We start from the raw sequence: 18739 nt of genomic DNA, 5'->3' as shown, positions 1-18739 counted from the left end.
TCGTGTGTTTAAAATTCATCTGAGCTAAATATGTTATTTACAGTAACCTATTTACTATGTCTATATAACAAACATTAATGAGGAAAAAATTATGATCAATCACAATGTTCACTTTTCTCAGATTCATGGGACAAGTAGGTAAATCAAACCAGAAAAACAGAAGAGAAGTGGAAGCAAAAGTCTTTCTGAAATTTTTTTTTTTGTGCTTCAAATCTGTTTGTAACCTTACTCGTAAGACCCAAAATATGAAATTTTTATCTTGGGACATATTGATTGGTGTGAGGGGCTTGCTACTTGATGTTGCTCAGCAACGTTAAGATTTGTTTCCTTCTGCTTGTTTGTTGTGTCAGACAACAGGGAGGTCAGCCCTCTGCCACTTTGTGAAATAGTATTGAATGTGACATTTCCTTTGACTCATATTCTGAATATATATTTTATCAACCAAGTTTTCTTTTTAGAAGATCCTGGCAGCTCTCTTTAGTTTAATGTTCAAATCCAACCATTGAATAACTTGATTACATAATAGCTAAAGAAAAAGGAAACTGAGTTGTTTTTCTTTATACTGTTTTGTTAGTGATGGTAATGTCTGTTCTTAACTCATCTTTTGGGAAAACATTCTGAGTAGCATTTGTTGCTAAGCATCAACCTCACTAGAAAATTTTATTCAAAATAAAATGTAGCAAAGTGAGTAGAGATTTTAAAAAATGTTAAACCTCTTCAAAAAGACACTAGAGAATTATAAATTATAAGTTAACTGTCCAAATTTGGTTTAAACACCTGGCCTATTAAATACATTGTCAGATTCAGATTTGGTTGGAACTTAAAGAGATCTGCCAGAACTGCTAAATTTCTGAAATAAATACCAATTTTAATTTTATACCCCTTTTTTTGGAAGTTTAAGAAATCCTTCTAAATCCAATTTCACTACTAAATATGTCTGCACGTGGAAAACCAAAAATCAAGAATAGTTTTCCAAATTTTCACATAGTTCTGCTTTCTGGTTCCTAGGTGAGTTATATGAGAGATTTTACAATCACATTTAAATATTTTGCAATATCACATTTGAGAAATTTTGTAACACTCAATAGAAAAGTAAAAGGCAGCTTTGATAATCTGTAATGAGTTCAGAATAACATTTAACTAATGTGTAAACATGAACTTAGTCTGAATTACATTTTATAAAAAACATTCTCAGCAAGTATAGTTTACTGTGTATGATTCTGTTGGCACAGACAGGTAGAGAACTCTTTTGTGGCTTTGCTGCAGTCTCACTTCTATGAGAAAACAAGTTCATTTTGTTTTTTCTTTCTTTAAAAATGAAGACTGATATCCAATAAAAAGGACCAGCTAGTTCTGGAACCTAGAATACGACTGCTACACACTATTTTGCCCAGGTTTACACTGTTCTTGGAGAAAGCTTTGTTTATCTGATTCTTCAGACAGGATACCAAATTTAATATTTCCACAGATGGCACTAGTGATTCAGATGTTTGTTGATTGAGCTGTGGGGGGAGTAAAAGCTTTTCTTTTTTTTTTTGAGGGGTCAACAGTCCACCTTAATCAAGCACATATATATCATTCACTTGGTTCAGAGGGAAAAGTTATCACGCTAAACTTCAAAGAAAATACAGAGAAATACAGATCAACAGACAGATCCAACTGCCTGACTATGCATACATACCAGAGAGATAAGCAGTAACATCTGGGTTTTCAAAGCCAGGGGGTTCCTGGATACTTACAGATTTTCCACTCGCCGAATAAACACTTCCAATGAGTAAGCCCCAAAGTAAAACCTCACCTCAGAATACTTATACATTTTTCAGAGCCAGAGGGCATCACAGTCCTTGAGAAGCAGTGCATCATTAACAAAAGGTATAGGCCCTCCTAAAAATCTTACCCAATCAAATTCCCATTAATGGGTGGCAAAGATCTTTAATAACATTAAAATAATTAACAATGCAAATACATATACTCTTTCCCTAGTTAAAGACTCTTGATTAATTCAGTCAAAGGCAACAATCACTAATCAGAGGCACTTCATTATACTAAAACAAAAACAGCAAAAGATCCTACCTTGCTTGCCATTACACTCCACCCTTCCTGGATCCTTGGCCTTACAATTTAAGTGGCCCTGGATCCTGGAACGAATAGAGGTATTATACTTTTGCAATCCCAATCCAGGTGATTTAAGCAGATTAAGCCTATTAATGAATGGGAAAGATCTTCCCATTAAGAAGCAAAATTACATTAACAAAAAGCAAAAATGCATTATCGATACAGGGGAGAAATTGACTGTGCTCCTCCTGTCTGTGGTTTGTGTGTTAACTGCCTTTCTGTCTTTGTCCTCAACCTTATAACTCATAAAAATTAAGTCAAATATTTTCTCAAGGAAAACCTTCAGAGTCCCTTGTTTGAATTTGAACTTGTACTTACCTGACCATGCTGCTTTAAAATAACAAGGATCCACACCAACTCTCACCTCCTCCATCCCACTTTTTATTGCATGAGTCTATTTAAATCAGATTCAGAGGAATTTTTCCATTCAAATGTTAATTCCTTCCTGTGTTACACTGTATTAGGTCCTGGAGATACAAAGAAAATTAATACGAGTTTTTCCAGTCCTTATTATCTTATTTAGAAAAGGAGAAAAAACTGCAATATTCTTGTCGTGTTTGATAAAATGTATTCAGTTTTACTTTGAGTTCTTCACAGCAAGAAATCGTTAGTTCTCACATCATTTAGCATCACTCATTTGGCCTAACAACTGGTTCCAACAATACTTTCTTCTGAGTTGTGCACTATGACAAACTTTTGACTTTAGTTGAAGTGAACATTTCTCTCTGGATTGTTGTGCTCTGCTCTTTTGTTAGATAACATTTTATCTAACATAGTTTAATGTGCTTACATTAAGTGTGTCAGAAACACTGGGGAAATCAATTGTATCCTGGTCCTTTGTTAGCTCCCTTTTCCTTAGGAATCTCACCTCTTCCAAAAGCTTTTAGAGCTTCCAGATCCTCTCAGGATATGACTTTGATACGAACTGGCAGTTGATGAGCCTCGCTGCATCAAACATTGGTTTTGAAGTGAACAAAAAAAAACCAAGCCTATGCACACCTCTACCCAGTGGTTGGAACTTTAACTTTTATCCCATTGGTGGCCTCAGAGAGCTGGTCTTTGCAACTTCCTGCCTCTTACTCTAAAATTAACTGAGCTTATGTAATGTCTGTTTGGTTTTAGGTTGACCTTACAGTTCAAGAAAAGGAGAAATATATGAATATGTCTCGCTGGTTTTCTCACATTCAGCATTATCCAGGCATCAGACAACATCTGTCTAGTGTTGTTTTTATCAAAAACAGACTTTATACTAATAGTCATTAGAAGATCATCAAGATTTCCATGCCATACGGAAGAGTAATTGAAAATTGTTTAAAGAAAATGGAATTCTGGACCTTGTTATTAAATAGATATCCAATCCTTTGCAGGCTAGAACTTTTGATAGCATGTCAAAGTATGTCTAAATGTTTAATTTGTTCTTTAGAGTTTACTTTCCAGCTTTTTTACATAAAAATGCAACTGTAGTTTTTAAAAACTTGAATCAAAATCAAGTTCTAAATTGCCATGTTTTGTAGGTGAAATTTATTTTGACAAAGTTGAAATCAGTGACTCAATCTTAATGTGAAAAAATCTACGCTTTTAGTATTTGCTCCTGTTTAGCTATTTATTGACCTCTGTACCATATTTAAAATTTCATTTTTTTCATCCATAAATGTTTACACTAGTTTGTTTACTATAAGACTTTAATAAATTGTGCCAAGGATACTGAAAGGGAAGAGAGATTTGTTTGCAAATATTTATGTGATCTAGTAAATATGGTTGAAAAAAGTCTTTTTTGTTTCTTTTCTGCAGTCAGTATTCATTGGGGTGAAATTAAGAGCTAAATTGCCCTTAGGGGAAGTGGAGTGGGGGTGTGTGTGTGTGTGTGTGTGTGTGTGTGTGTGTGTGTGTGTGTGTGTGTGTGTGTGTGTGTGTGTGTGTGTGTAAATATATATTCTCTTGAGTCGATGGATTTTGTTGTTGTTGTTGTTGTTGTGTTCAGTAAAATGCAGTGAATAAAGAGAGAAGGATAATACCAGGAGGTTTCTCACTGATTTAAGATATAATGAAAACTGAATTTTCTAACCTAAGTCACATCACTCAAGAGTTTACTTCTTAAGTTAATGTAACAGGAATAAAGAAGGTCGTCAATATATGTCTGTATAGCTTTGAACCCATATTAACAAAGTCTCCCTTTCAAAGCAGTGACATTTGGGTTCTCATTATTCAATATTGCTTAAAGTTCTGACTACTATTACAATGATATTAGAAATATTCAAGAGATATCATGATAGAATTCTTAATGAGCCCTTAATTGTATTGCTGTGTAACTATCTAGAAGGGGATTCTTAATCTTTTCTCTCTCATAGACCCCCTTAGCAGTCTGACAAAGTAGATCAATTCCTTTGCAGAATAATTGAAGGAAATAATAGATTTCATTTAGAGGTTAGTCAAAATAAAGATGTAGTTTTTTCCCTATCCAACTTTACAGCCTCCTCCCCCAAATCAGTCCTCTCATCTTTTGAGGTCCATGTAGCCTGAGTTAAAAACCCCAAATTTGGAACATGTTTAATTTTCCAAAATGACATTTAAACCAGAAACTATGAGGTCTTATTACATTATAGTCACAACAAATATTGCTGCCCAGTCTCCAACTTTAATTTCTTACCCATTTGTGATAAAAAGGTACTCCTTTCCTAGACAGCTTCTATCCCCTACTCACTTTTTCACTGTATATCTTCCATCTGTACCCTAAATTAAGGAAGTGATGTTTTTAACGTGGAAGAAAAATTTCTCCTCCTACTTGCAGGGTTGCAACCAGCCAAATTCAAATGTTTGATCCATTCCCAAATTGAAATGAATTTTCCCTAGAAACATTGTTATAAATTGTGTTTAGATTCTCTGCTACTCTTGGTAGTATGTATATTTAGTCTACATTATAAATTGACTATCCTTGGCACTTGATTTGTTTGTTTCACTTATGCAATTTTCCTTGGTTTTATCCACTCCTTTCTTTAATGCCACCATTTAGGTAAAGACCTTTATTATCACCCACCTGAGCAGCATCTTCTAACTGGTTTCCCCACCAGATTCTCTCTCCTCTCCAATTTATTCTTCAACCTGATTCCCAGTCCTGGCCAACTGAATGACACATCTGTTGTCTACTGAAACACGTGCTTTAAGGTCCATCTCTACTACTTAACTCCATGAAGTCCACTGATTCTCTTGAGCAGCCAGAAATTCTTTAATTCTTTAGACATCTCATATCACTTAGTATTTCTCTTCTCTCATAGAGTTGTATAGATACAGATGTCATCTCCCTCCACTTTCCCTCTATTTGTACAAGTTATGAGCTCCATAAGGACAAGAGACCATGTTTTAATTTTCTTTGTCTCCATTTATAACAGTGACACACTCTTAATCACATTCTTCTAGTACTCCTTGTCATGATTTTCCTTTTTAGATATATATATTTTATACTTTCATAAAGTGACACTGAATTTTAGTTTAATTATTTTAAAGTTTGTTACTTTAAAATTTTTGTAACTGAAATAAATACCTAATTTAGTTTTACTATGGAGTCATAATACCATGCTTTGTATTTAGTAGGACTTTAATAAATTAAACCTTAAAATATGCTTGTGGGTTTGTGGTACCCAACCATCATTTAACATTTCTTTGGGGAATGGTGCTTCTAATTTTGAAACAGAGGACTCCCTGTATAGATCTTCAAAGGCTTAGGGTACCAGCAACATAAACTATACGGCCTAGAATTAAATCTAAAGTGACTTAGAAGGGATTTCACTGTCCGGCAGTTCCTCCTGGTCATCTATTATTTAAGTACCAATAAAGTTATAGATGATCCAACTTTTGTTAGCCCTGATAAAAAGTTTGGTTATAGAGAAAAAAGGCATACATTTTACTTAAAAAAAAAAAATTACGTAGACATGAGCTGCATTCTAAAAAAGTTGAGTCATTAGTGCATGGAGTTACAATAACCTATTGACGTCCCCTGATTCAATGGACAAGATGAAACCTGTTAACACTGCATTATTTTCTTGTCCTTTCAAACTTTAAGAAACTCTCCTCTACCCCCTATTTTTTCCTTTAATTTCCAACGTTGATCGCATTACACTAGAATGAGGTATTTATTGACTGTCAGATTTCATTCTTCATCCAGTATTTTCTGTTTCAGACAATGTTATCAAACTTGAAAATACCTATTCCTAAAGTTAACCAAGGCTAAAAGCTCTAAATCGAGTTAACCTGGGGTTCACAAACTGGTTTTGTAATATTTTAATAATTATTTCAATGTAAATGGTTTCTTTAGTAATCTATATGTTTCATTTTATGAATTTAGAACATTTTCTAAAAAGAGGTCCATTCACTTCAACAGATTGCCTAAAGAGTCCGACACAAAAATGGTTAAAACTCCTATTCCAACATCTAAGGCTTTTAATATTAACAGCTTCTGGCTAGAAAGCTGAAGAATGCCAGCTTTAGTTATGTTTTAAAATATAATACATAAAAAAATAATACCTAATACATCTGACCTTTACAAAAGGAAATTCTCAAAGCTGTTAAGATGTTTTATTAGCTAAAAAGTACGGAAAGGCATGAGGTGTTTTATATCTCCCCGTTCATCACTACAACATTCTCCTAATGTAAGCCAAGTTAACCTCATTTAATTTAACTTAGATCTTGGCACTGGTTTAGTGCTTATGCCTGCTTATCAATGATTGATATAAAAATAAATCAAATTCACATGGAAAATACTCAATATCCATGAAATCTAGCAAAAGAAAAGTAATGTGCTTCAATGTATCTTTGCCTAGTTATCGTCAGCAGTAGTCAACAGATATTAGATGCCTAATATATGCAGAATTTTATGCCATATCAGGCAAATTAGCTAAAACAATTGTCTTCATGGAACTTATAACCTAGCAGAGAAAATATATACAATTCTAAAACAAAATGGTGTCTGAGAAGGCAAAGTACTATGTGAGGTCTAATTAAAGGCAAGCCTTTATATGATCAAGTGTCTTGTGGAGTAGGATGTGATCAGGGGAGTTACATAAAGGTGGTGTTACAGCTGGTCTTTTAAATGTTTGGTAGAATTTCAACAAGTAGAGAGCATACTGTCATTGAATTAAAAGTTAGAAGGATATTTAATTCAACTCCCTTACTTTGTAGATCAGCAAAAGCACAGAGGTAGAAAATGCTTGGGGCACCTAGGGGACCTTGAGTAGTTCAGTTTGATTTTTTTGATTTGAGAAATAAGGTTCAAAAGGTAAGACAGCACTAGTTTGTGGGACTTTGAATGCTAAGCTTTGATGTTGACATTTTTTTTGCATAGGTATAGTGCAGAGCTATTAGAAGGCATCAAGAATTGAAGTTATAGAAACAGATCTACGCTTAAGGAAGATTAACCTTTTTCTTAAAAAAATTCTTCCGGATCTCTTTTATTTTTACACGACCTTCCTTTCCCAATGTATTCCACTCTCTTTCTTACCCAGAGAATCATCCCTTAACAACAAAGGGAGAAGGGTGCAAAGTAGCACAAGGTATACAAGTGGTACAAGGACAGATTATAAAGGGCTTTAAATGTCAAAAAGAGGATTTTGTTTTTAATCCTGAAGGTGATAGGAAGCCACAGGAATTTATTGAGTAAGGGAGGGGAGAGTGATATGACGAGATCTGCACTTCAGGAATACTACTTTGGCAAGTGAGGAGAAAGATAGACCGAAGTGGGGAAAACCAGCCAGCAGGCTATTGCAATAGTCTAGGCATGAGGTGGAAAGACCTGGTTTATTTAGGGTGGTGGCGATTTCAGAGGAAACAAAGGGGTATATTCGAGAGATGGGATAAAGCTAAAATTGGCAGAACTTGGCAACATTGGATATGGCAGGGTGATAGTGAGAGTAGTCAAGATTGGCATCTAGGTTTTGAGCATTGGTGAGTGGGAGCACTGTGGTATCCTTAGCAATAATAAGGAAGTTAGAAAGAGGGGAAAAATAATTCAGTTCTGGACATGTTGAGTTTAAGATGTCTACTGGACATGCAGTTCAAGATATCTAATTGGCAGTTAGGAGAAAGGAACTGGAAGTCAGCAGAAAGGTTAAATAAGTGGAGTTGAAAATCATCAGCATAGAAATAACTGAATCCATGAGAGCTAATGAGATTACTAATTAAAATAATAGAGAGAGAAGAGAAAAGAATCCAGGACAGAGTCTTGAAAGATCCCCACTGTTAAATATTCAAGGAGAGAGGTTAGGTAGAGAGGAGAACCAGGAGAAAATCATGTCACAAAAACCTAGAAATAAGAGAGTGTCAGCAATGTCAAAGGCAGCTCCTATCCCCCAGGAGCTTTGATCCCCATTCTCTGGAGGCAAAATGAGTGGTCTCTCTAAGAAGCAAGTCCCTGTAGATCAAACCTATTATAAGGTCCCCATATGCCTTTATAGAATATTTCTCTCCCCCATGCTAGTGTTCATCAGTCATACCCCTTCCCACTACTGAAACCAGATTTTCTTCTTTCTTTCTCCCTATTTCAGTCCTCTTTGCCTCTTCACCAATTCTCCTATAGGCTTTCTTCTTCCCAAGAGAATACAGGAGTTATCACTTTCAACTTTTGACTTGATTATGTTATATCACATATGTCCATCTTCTTCCTCTCACTCCTTTTATGTACCTTTCTGTTCTGTAATTTATTCCCTCAAAAACACTGACATCTATATGCAGGGTGCTGGGGATTCGGTTCATGATTTTCAGGTCTGCTTCTCCACCAACACTTCTGTTCACCTTCTGCCATCCCCCTTATTTCTTTTTGTACTTTTGGAGAGAAGTCTCTTAATGATCTCTCTGTTACTTTTTGTTATTTTCCTTGGTTGCCATGTTGGTTTACTTTTCTTGTAGTTCTGTAATCTAGAGTGTTTAGAAAACAAATAATTTGTTCAAGGCTTGTTTCTCTTTCTAGTACTGCTTTGAATGCCTTTTCTATTGAACTTTCGTCTTTTTTTCATTGTTAGACTCAGACTTGTAGAGTATGTCACCTTGGGTTGTATACTGAGATATTTTGCTCTTTGGAACACATTATTCCATTCCTTTCTGCAGTGTGTGGTGGGTGCAAAATAGTCTTATGTTATACAAATTCCCTTTCCTTTAGATTTGAAGGTCTCTTGCAGATTTTGTTCTTTGTCCTTGGAATTGTTAGTAATCTTAACCGGTGTATGTCTTGGAGTTTGCAGCATTTTTTGTTTGTGTTTTCCTAGAGGCAACCTCTGGATTCTTTCAGTTGGCACTTTATTTTCTGTGTTTAGAAGTTTGGAGCAATTTTCTTGCATTATTAATGCTCAAGTATTTTGATTTGTCATATTTTTCTGGGAGACCTATAATCCTTAAATTGTCTCTTTGCATCCTATCTACAAGATCAATATGCTTTGATTTTATGGTGACTTTTAAAAAAAATACTTCATTGCTTTTTTCTTCTTTTCTTCTAAATTGTCAATTCTGTATGTTTTCATTACCATTCAGTTATTCTCATTTTTGTTTCTTTGGTGAAATTTACCATGATAGATTCAAGTTTTTTCCATTGTGCAGACCATAAATTCTGCTTTCACAATTCTCATTTCTCTTTTAAGTCACTCAGGGATATCCTGCTGTAGTTCCATGCTCTCTTGGGAATCCACATGGCCCTCTGTCTCAACTGGTATTGAATCATTTTCCCTTGTCTTGTTAATATTTAATCATAGATGTTTGGACTCATTTAATCTGGAGGCCAAATTCCCTTCTGTTATCAATATCTTCCCTGTTGGTTTATCTGTTTATCTTCAAAGTCTTTAATTGGGTTTTATTCCTCCTGAGATCTTAGGTAACTTCAGGGGCTTCTTTTCCCCATATCTTCCCCTGTTGCTCACTTTCTGACTTTTTCCTCTTTAATGTTGCTTACCCTCAAAGCTGTCTCAGCTTTCTCCTATGCTGCACAATTCACATTTTGCTCATCTCATTCTCTGCTCCCAGTTGATTTCTGGGTGTACAGAACGAGCCCCAGCTGGATGCTGGGCCCAGTGTCTGGCAGGCTTGGTGAATCCATACACACTTTGGTATCCCAACCCAGTTTTCTGTATTCTTCAGTTTGCTGGCACTATTGCAGTACAGAGAATTTCACTCCCAGACAAAGCAAGCTTCTGCTTTTTGGTTCAGTGGCACTGGAATGTGGGGGAGGGGGAGAGGGGGAGAGGGGGAGAGTAAGTAGATTTGAGTTTTATTGCAAGCCTGTGGGTTGGCTTCTCTAGCCCTGCCAAAGTGTGGTAGACAGTGGTAGGAATCAGAGATTAGTCTTCTCTGTTGTTAGTTTATTGGATTTTTAACACATTAGGGTTCTTAGTAGCCTAGACCCTAAAGATAAATCTGAAATGGCTCTGTATTTTGCATAATTCTTATTTTAGACATATTTGAAGGTTGTGAGGATCAGAGAAGATGTCTAGTCCTCCATCTTTTTTGTCACATACCTCTAGATGATTCCATTTGTTCTTTATATAGTTCATATATTTGCATGCGTACATGTTGTTTTCCCCCAAGTATAATGTAAGCTCTTTGAGTTTCATTTTTGTCTTTGTATTCCTAGTGCTTGGAATATATTAGACTTTCAACAAATGTTTGTTCCCAATTCCACTTAATTTTAGTGTCTTGTGTTGTCTTCTCCATTAGATTGTGAGCTCCTTAAGAGCAGGGGCAATTTTTTACATTTCTTTGTATCCATCGCTCAGCACAGTACTGGCACATAGTTGGTGCTTAACAAATATTTGTTGATTGACTGTTATATTAAATAAAATTATCCATTTGGACCTTATTGCAATATATGGTATAGCATTCTTAATTCTTACCCAAGTAGTTTGTATTCTTGGGTTTACTGAAAACTCATCTACTTATGTTTGCATCTAGTCTGGTCCTTTGCTCTCTTTTTCTGTTTTGTTTTGTTTTTTAACCAGTACCAAATTTTTTTGGTGATTATTGTTTTGTAATAGAACTTGACATCTACCTTCTTTCCTGCTTTAAAAAATTATTTTCCTTGAAATTCTTGAACTTTTTTTTCTTCCAAATGAATTTTGCTGTCAGTGTTCTAGTTCTATAATGCCTTGATAGTTTGGCATATAAAACATTAATCCTGTACAATAATTTAAATGGTTTCCTTTCTATTATATTTCATTAGTCTAACATAAACAAATCTCTCTTGAATTGTTTGTTATCCTTTATTTCTCTAAAGAGTATCTTGTAGTCCTTACCTATATAGTATTTTTGCAGGTTAACTCCCAAATATATTATACATTTTTTACATCTTTTGAATGGGATTTCTCTTATCATTTCTTCCCTGTTTCTGTAAGTACTGTACAGAAATGTTGACAACTTTTTGCGGTTTATCTTACATGCTACTTCATTACTGAGTTAGCAATTGTCTTGATTAGTTTCTTAGTTTTCTTCTATTAAATCATCATTTTTGACTACACTATCTGTGAAATTGTCATTGCAGTAAACCCCTGGTATGGGAGTTTTCCTTTCTGGCTTCAAGATGGGATTGAATCCTACCTCCACCCAACTCCTGCTTCAAGAAAGCCATAAACATTTGGCTGCCATTGCCTTGCATGTTCTTTCTTGAGTGAGACCAAGTGACAACTTTTGAGATGAATGTGTCCAGAAAGTAATAACATTGTGAATTTAAAAGGTTCAGAGGTCTGAGAGTGTAGTGGTAGTAGGGTTCACTGCAAAGGCAGTGGAGGTGTTGCCCAAAGTGGATGTGACTGATGTAAGAGAAAATGTCTGCACTGGAGAGGATAGCCCCCAACAAGAAAACTGGGCTCAAGTCCAACTCATTTTACCAGCAAACAAGTAAAACCAGGAATAGTTGGAGAGTGTCATTGCAAGGCAAAATGTAAAATGACTTAATTGACAATTTTGCAGCTTTTATGGCCTGTGAAGTTTAAATATTAGCTTCTCAGCAGAGGTTACAAATTAAGATGCTAAATCTTCTTAATACCTACTTGTAAATTATTTTTATTTAAATATAAAATGTTTAAACATTTGGAATGTAGATGAATAAATTATTCCAACTCTGGGTTTACCCATGATTCATATTATACATTAAAAACACTTTTTAGTTCTCTTTTGGGGAACCCCTTAGGCTTGTGAGCCATAATCTAATTTACTATAATTAAAATTGTTCCTGGGATCAATATGGAGGCCTAACAAGCCAGTTAGAATGAGAAAAGGTAGCCCAAGAGGCAGACTTTCCAAAACTAAATCCCATGCAAACTACATAACTGAGTACTAGACAGACAGTGGCATAGTACTCTTGTGGGTCCAGCTGAGCAGTCCCAATGATAGACTTATTTTCTTGGTTTTATTTAAGACATAATCCCATCGTCTCTTCAAAAATACCAGGGGATATGTCGTCTTTAAAAAAATGGTATACCAAGCATGTGAAAAGATGGAAACAGTCAATATTAAAGGGGTTGTAGAAAGTCAAACATACTAAAATATTGTTGATGGAGCTGTAAATTGGTATTAAACATTTTGGAAAGAATATTGGCATTATGCTAAGAAAGTGATTAAAATATCCATAACCTCTGACCCAGAGATCTCACCACAGATATATACCCCAAAACAATAACAACAATAGCTAACATTTAACATTTGTGTCTAAGGTTTATACATGTCATATCAAGTGATCACCAAAGGGGTAGTGATATAAAGAAAAGTCCAAAATAAACTTTGTTGATGTTTTTTACATCACCAAAATTTCCCCTAGTGTCTCTCTCCTGAGCTATCCCATATAACAAATAATATTTTTTATGGAAAAAAAAAGATAAAATCAGTAAAGTTGATCAATACATTGAAAAAGTCTAAATTTAACTACATTCATGGATCTTTCACCTCTGTAAGGGAGTGGAGGGGGCTGTCTTCTCATTTCTCTTCTTTGGAACCATGCTTGGTTTTTTGCAATTTTATAGTTTTCATTTTTTCAAATTAAATTTTATTTTTTAATTAATAAGTCAATTAATTTAATTAATTAATAATTTTATATTTTAATTAATAAATTCCCTATTGCCAACCCCTTCCCAAAAGAGAAAGAAGCAAAACCCCTATAATAAACATGTATAGTAAAGCAAAACAAATTCCCTAATCAATCATGTCCAAAAGAAAAAAAAAGGTTTTGATTTGCTTTAGGAGTTCTCTACCTCTCTGTCAGGAAGTAGATAGCATGTTTTATTTTAAATCCTCTGGAATCATAATTGGCCATTACGATGATCAGAATTCCCAAGCCTTTTAAATTTCTTTGTCTTTACAATATTGCTGTTATTACAAAAATTGTTCTGGTTCTACTCATTTCATTATATAAAAATTCATAAAGTTCATAAAAAGAAAGTTCATAAAAATTTTCTCATGATTCTCTGAAATTGTTCCCTTCATCATTTCTTGCAGCACAATAGTATTCCATAATATTCACATATCATAAATTGTTCATCCATTGCCCAATTTATGGCACTTCCTTAGTTTCCAGTTCTTTGCTACTGTAAAAATAGTTGTCATAAATAGGTCATTTTCTGTATAGGTCATTTTCTTTATTCTTAGATTTCTTTGAAGTATAGACATAGTTGAAAAGTTATGCATAATAACATAGTGACTTTTTGAGCACAGTTCCAAAATTCCTATCCAGAGTAGCCATACCAATTGACAGCTCTACCAACATTGCAATAATCTGCCTGTTTTCCTGCAGCACTGCCCCTCCCCCAGCTTTTGTTGTTTTCTAATTTTGTCATCTTTGCCAATCTGATAGTTGTGAGGTAGGACCTCTGGATTGTTTTAATTTGCATTTCTCTAATTATCTCAATCCAGTGACCAGATATCCATCAGGATGACTGGAGATGACCCAAGATGAGAAAATTGGGGTTAAGTGACTTGCCCAAGGTCACACAGCTAGTAAGTGTCAAGTGTCTGAGGTGAGATTTGAACTCAGGTCCTCCTGACTCCTGCACTGGTGCTCTATCCACTGCACCACCTAGCTACCCATTTATCAGTTGGGAAATCCTTAAGAGATATAAATGATACAGAATTAAGATGAGACTGAAAAAACCAAAATCATATCATTCCAGGTTTCCAGCCTTCCTAGGGTGAAGAGGTTAGAAACAGGAGAGCACTGGGCATCTCTCATTTGGGCCAAGTGGAGTAGAATTACTGTTTAGTATGAATAGTATACAGAAAGGGAAAACTTCAATTTTGCTAATTTTATAATTTAGTTGAGGCAGAGAGATAATATACTCTAGGTACAGAATGAGACAAATTTTCAGACTTGACTAATATGGAAATTAGGTTTACTTGAAAATGCATATTTTTGTTTTGTTTTTGTTATAAGGGTTTTCTTTTTTTCTATTTTTGTTTCAGTTTAGAGGTGAGCTGGAAGGGAAAGAAAGGGTAATAAGAGAGTAGCTAAAAAGAAAAAGAAAAAAACAAAACAAGGTCATTGAAGTGTTTTATCTTGCTTTTTGTTTCTGTTTTAATACACAAAAGAGAACAGGTGGAAAGCCAGAAGGAAATACTGACAAGTAGGATAACTTTGAAAATTCCATATTGAGAATTTATATATACTAGAAAGGAAAACCAAATTTTACATAATAGAGATTTGCAGTTTCATGTACCATTCTTTTTTCCGTTCTACTTTGTATTCATGCCTATTTGATTTGGTTTTTTTAAGTTCAGAATTTTAAAAAAAAAATTTGAATGAGTGCAGATCTCCTTTTTAAAAAAAAACTGTGAATACCCAAATCTCAATTGTGCAGGGATGTTTTTGTCCTTTGTAGATATACCTGTTTGGAAATACTGATACATAACATATAAATGCTGTTTTTCAGGATTTATGAAGTTCGATGCTGAGAAGATTCACACTTTTGTGATAAAGATAAATATTTCCGTGTAGATAGAACTATTAACCTGTAAGCTGTAACCCACACATGTGATTAAAGGTGTCTATCAAATCTGCCATCCAAATTCAAAAGCACAAAACTGCCATCACTGATGTGGAGTACACAGCGATACTTAGTATCATGATGCAGCGAGTAAGTAGAAATTCCTTTACAAAGAATGATTCTGTATAGCAAAACTATTTCTACATGCCAGCAGATGGCAAGAGTATCGTGTTGATCTGGTTACAGTTCATTTGATGTGTTAAATCCATTTAATAAATGTTTTCATTGTTCTGGCCCAGATAGTAATAAAACTATAACAGTAGCTCTTGATTGTAAGCAGGGAGAAGAAAAGGAAAAATGGAGGAGCTCCATCTAAATTTAATTACTTTTTTGTCTTGGTCTCAAAGAGAGCCTTTAAACTTTGTTCCTTTTCACCCCAATCATAACCAAAAACTAGTAATGGAACAAAAACAATTAAAAACATAGTGGTGGGTACATGACACCTCTTTTTGTTCTACTAGGGTCAAAGGACTTTTAACTTCCTAATTTACTATCAAATACCTAGTTGTACTCTTTGTTCTAGATTCAGTTTCTGTGACCTGGCAATGGGTATTGTATGTTATAATTAAAATTCTATTCTAATTAACAAAGCAGTGCCCTGGTTTTGCCACTCACCATCTGTGTGACCTTAAATGAGTCACTATTCTTTTCTGAGTCTTTGACTAGAATCTAGATCTCTTGATTCCCAGGTGTCAGTGCTCCTTCCACTAATCATATTATTGCTTCTTAGTAGTAAAGTAAAAGCCTCCAAGTGATTTATAGGTAGAGTGCTTTTTATGTTCCCTCAGCCTACCTCAATTAGAGAAGTAGTCTGTTGTTTTATGAACATACCGCAGCTTAACTTATAACCTTATCTGGAAACTCTTCTCTTGCCCTACCATCCACCTCCTTAATTTGTGCCATCCTCACTGCTCCTCCCCCTCCTAAACTCGTAAAAGTAATACTACCATTGGATTCAGTGACTGAACCCAAGAAATATTCCAATGAAGTTGGGTTCCTCTCCCTCCTCAAATTTTCCTGGAATGCTTTATCTGGATCTCTCTTTACTCTCTCTCATATTTACATATTTTTGTGCATGTTGTATCTCCCAACACCAAACAGAATGTAAGTTCCATGAAGACAAGTACTTGGTCATTTTTTATCTTTCTATGCTCTGTTGGTATTACAGTACATGTGATGGCACTTACTAGATCTACACAGCTGATATTATAATAGGCTTATTATTTCTAATGATATATTTGACAGGCTTCAAAAGCATATTGAAAATACTGGGGGGGGGGTGTTTAAAATTATAGGTTAAGTAATTATAGAAAAGTCCTTTAACCATGTATATTTATAACAAGATGCTTATAAGACTCCAAGGACAGAGTGTCGCAGTTAGGAATATGCAGTAATCCTATATCAGGTAAGAACATCTGGCAAATTCATAACGTATATGTCAGGATACTATTTTGTCATCAGAGTTCAGTGTGTGTTTGATTAAGTTAGGACCTTTGCTTTGATCAAAATTGTTATTTCCTATAAGTATGTAGTAGCCTGTCTCACTGATATAAAACTCAAGATTCTGAAATGTAAAAAAAACCACTTTCATTGATTTTAACCAAACCATGATGTTTTACTTTAGCATCTTTCCATGGGAACAACACATTCACGAAAACACAACTTTATTAACTTGTCAATTTTCTTCTCTTTGGGCCTGTCTTCTACCATGGACATCCATTCTGCCTTTATGTCTACTATGCCTTATACATACATGTAACAGTTGGAGCATGTTTACAATTGCCCTTCCTGGCTACACAGAGGATGTGTTCCTATCCAATATGTAGATCTTTGGAAGCCTGTTTCCTCAGACTGATATCCATTATCTATTCTACTTACTTATAACTAAGTACATAGTTAACAATAAACAGTCATCAGCTTTCCTGCTATACCCAAAAGTAAATAGGAATTGATTCTCCACTCACTGTCCACTAACCCTCTCCAGGATGCACTTGAGACCTCACTTAACTCTCTCCACTGAGAACTTTGCATTATATTTAATAGGAAAAAATTGAGATCATTCGCTGTGAGCTCCCTCTTTTCCTCTCTTTCTCATCTTCCATCACTCAGATGCCTCCTGCCACTATTTCCTTCTTCACCCTTGTCTTACATGATAAAGTGACCTTACTACTGCAGTCTCCTCTCTCTCTAATTGGATAGCTTCTTTCAGAGCCTGCATTTAAAGAAAACATCCAGACCAGCTATGTCTCTTTCCTCTTTGGTAGTCTGAACTTCCTCTACCATCTCTCCTACCCACTCTACTCTTGTACCTTTTGTTTACCCCTCCCAGCTTTATAACTTATTTTTATATGTTGTCTCTGCCCATTAGAATGTAAGCTCATGAGGACGGGAACTATCTTTCTATTTGTACTTTTATTCCCAGGCTTACACACTGTACTTGACACATAGTAAATGCTTAATAAAAGCTGGCTGACTAACAATGCATCCTCACCCAGTGAACCTTGCCATCTGATAATGTTATTTTGCTAATGAGTAGTACTCCTACCATGGAAATTTCTCCTAATTCAGATCACTGCCACCTATGGTTTAGTAAAAACAAAAAACAAATTAAAAAAAAGTCCTAAGGAGTAGTCAGAGGATATACAGATAAAACTAACTTGCTCAGAGTCACATAGCTAATAAGTGTCAGCGATGGGATTTCAACCCAGTCTTCTTTACTTCACTCTCAGTATTCTCCCCACCATTCCACAGTGCTTCTAAATATACTTTGAAATAATTAACATAGTTTAACAAGGATTAATAACCAATGTCTCATACTTCCTACTAGTGTATCATCTCCCCAGCCCCAAGTTTTCTAATCTGTAAAATAAGGTAGCTGTACTAGACAGTCTCTTAGGTTCCTTTTAACTCTAGATCTCTGATCTGGAACTACTGAAAGGTCATCCTGAATTTTTTCAAGATATGTTGAGAAAAATTAAAGAGCTGACACTGAAAGAGGATGAAAAAATACAACTGTATTATCAGAGAGATCGCCTCAACATCTAGAGATCAAACTTAAATCACTTGACAAGTACAGTGTTTAAATTATCATTAACTGTAGCTTTTTCACTTATATTTTCTTTCCAGGGATCTACTTCATTTCCTAAAAAAAACCTCAAAGTCTACCCATGTTAATATAGTAGTTGCAGAGGTATGGTGGTTTAATGGATTCAAGTATTTGACTTCTTACCCCAGAAAGTAATATTTCTTCTTTGCCTCTATAATTAGATAATCTGCTCCCACCCGTTACCAGAGCACTAAATTTCATATTCTCCATACACCTGAGTACACCACTACATATCTGGCCATTTTCATTTGAGTCTTGATTTATTGAAACTGCATTATACTCCTAACTCTTCTTGGAGCTCAGGGGCAATTTTATTGCAAAAGCAATGGGGAGAAAGTTGCCATCATATATCTCTCTTGGTATGTCGAGCCCTTGGATACACACAGGGCTCCATAGCCTACTGTCCCACGTCTTGTGTGCTGGATTTATAATATTGTGTGCCCCATCTCTGGGGTGACATATAGGTATATCAGAAAGAGCAGGGAGAATTTGATTTTGCAATAATGATTACTTGTTGCTG

The 18739-nt window shown here is 35.1% G+C and overlaps 1 protein-coding gene across 2 annotated transcripts in view; it reads left to right on the top strand.

The window, feature by feature from the left end:
* Nucleotides 1-18739, top strand: part of EEF1E1 (eukaryotic translation elongation factor 1 epsilon 1) — a 35676-nt gene that overhangs the window by 14420 nt on the left and 2517 nt on the right. The window contains exon 4 of one of the 2 annotated variants that reach the window (XM_072603775.1): nt 3238-3830. The exons of the other annotated variant lie outside the window; for it this stretch is intronic. Coding sequence (XP_072459876.1) covers nt 3238-3378 — 141 coding nt within the window. The 3' untranslated portion in view covers nt 3379-3830. Of the gene's footprint in view, nt 1-3237; nt 3831-18739 lie in introns of those variants that run through there. 2 annotated transcript variants of the gene reach the window in all.

Source organism: Notamacropus eugenii, chromosome 4 (assembly GCF_028372415.1).
Source record: "Notamacropus eugenii isolate mMacEug1 chromosome 4, mMacEug1.pri_v2, whole genome shotgun sequence".
In the NCBI taxonomy this organism is placed as follows: Eukaryota; Metazoa; Chordata; class Mammalia; order Diprotodontia; family Macropodidae; genus Notamacropus; species Notamacropus eugenii.
The sequence above is the reverse complement of the archived record's forward strand: the minus strand, read 5'-3'. Positions and strand labels throughout refer to the sequence as shown.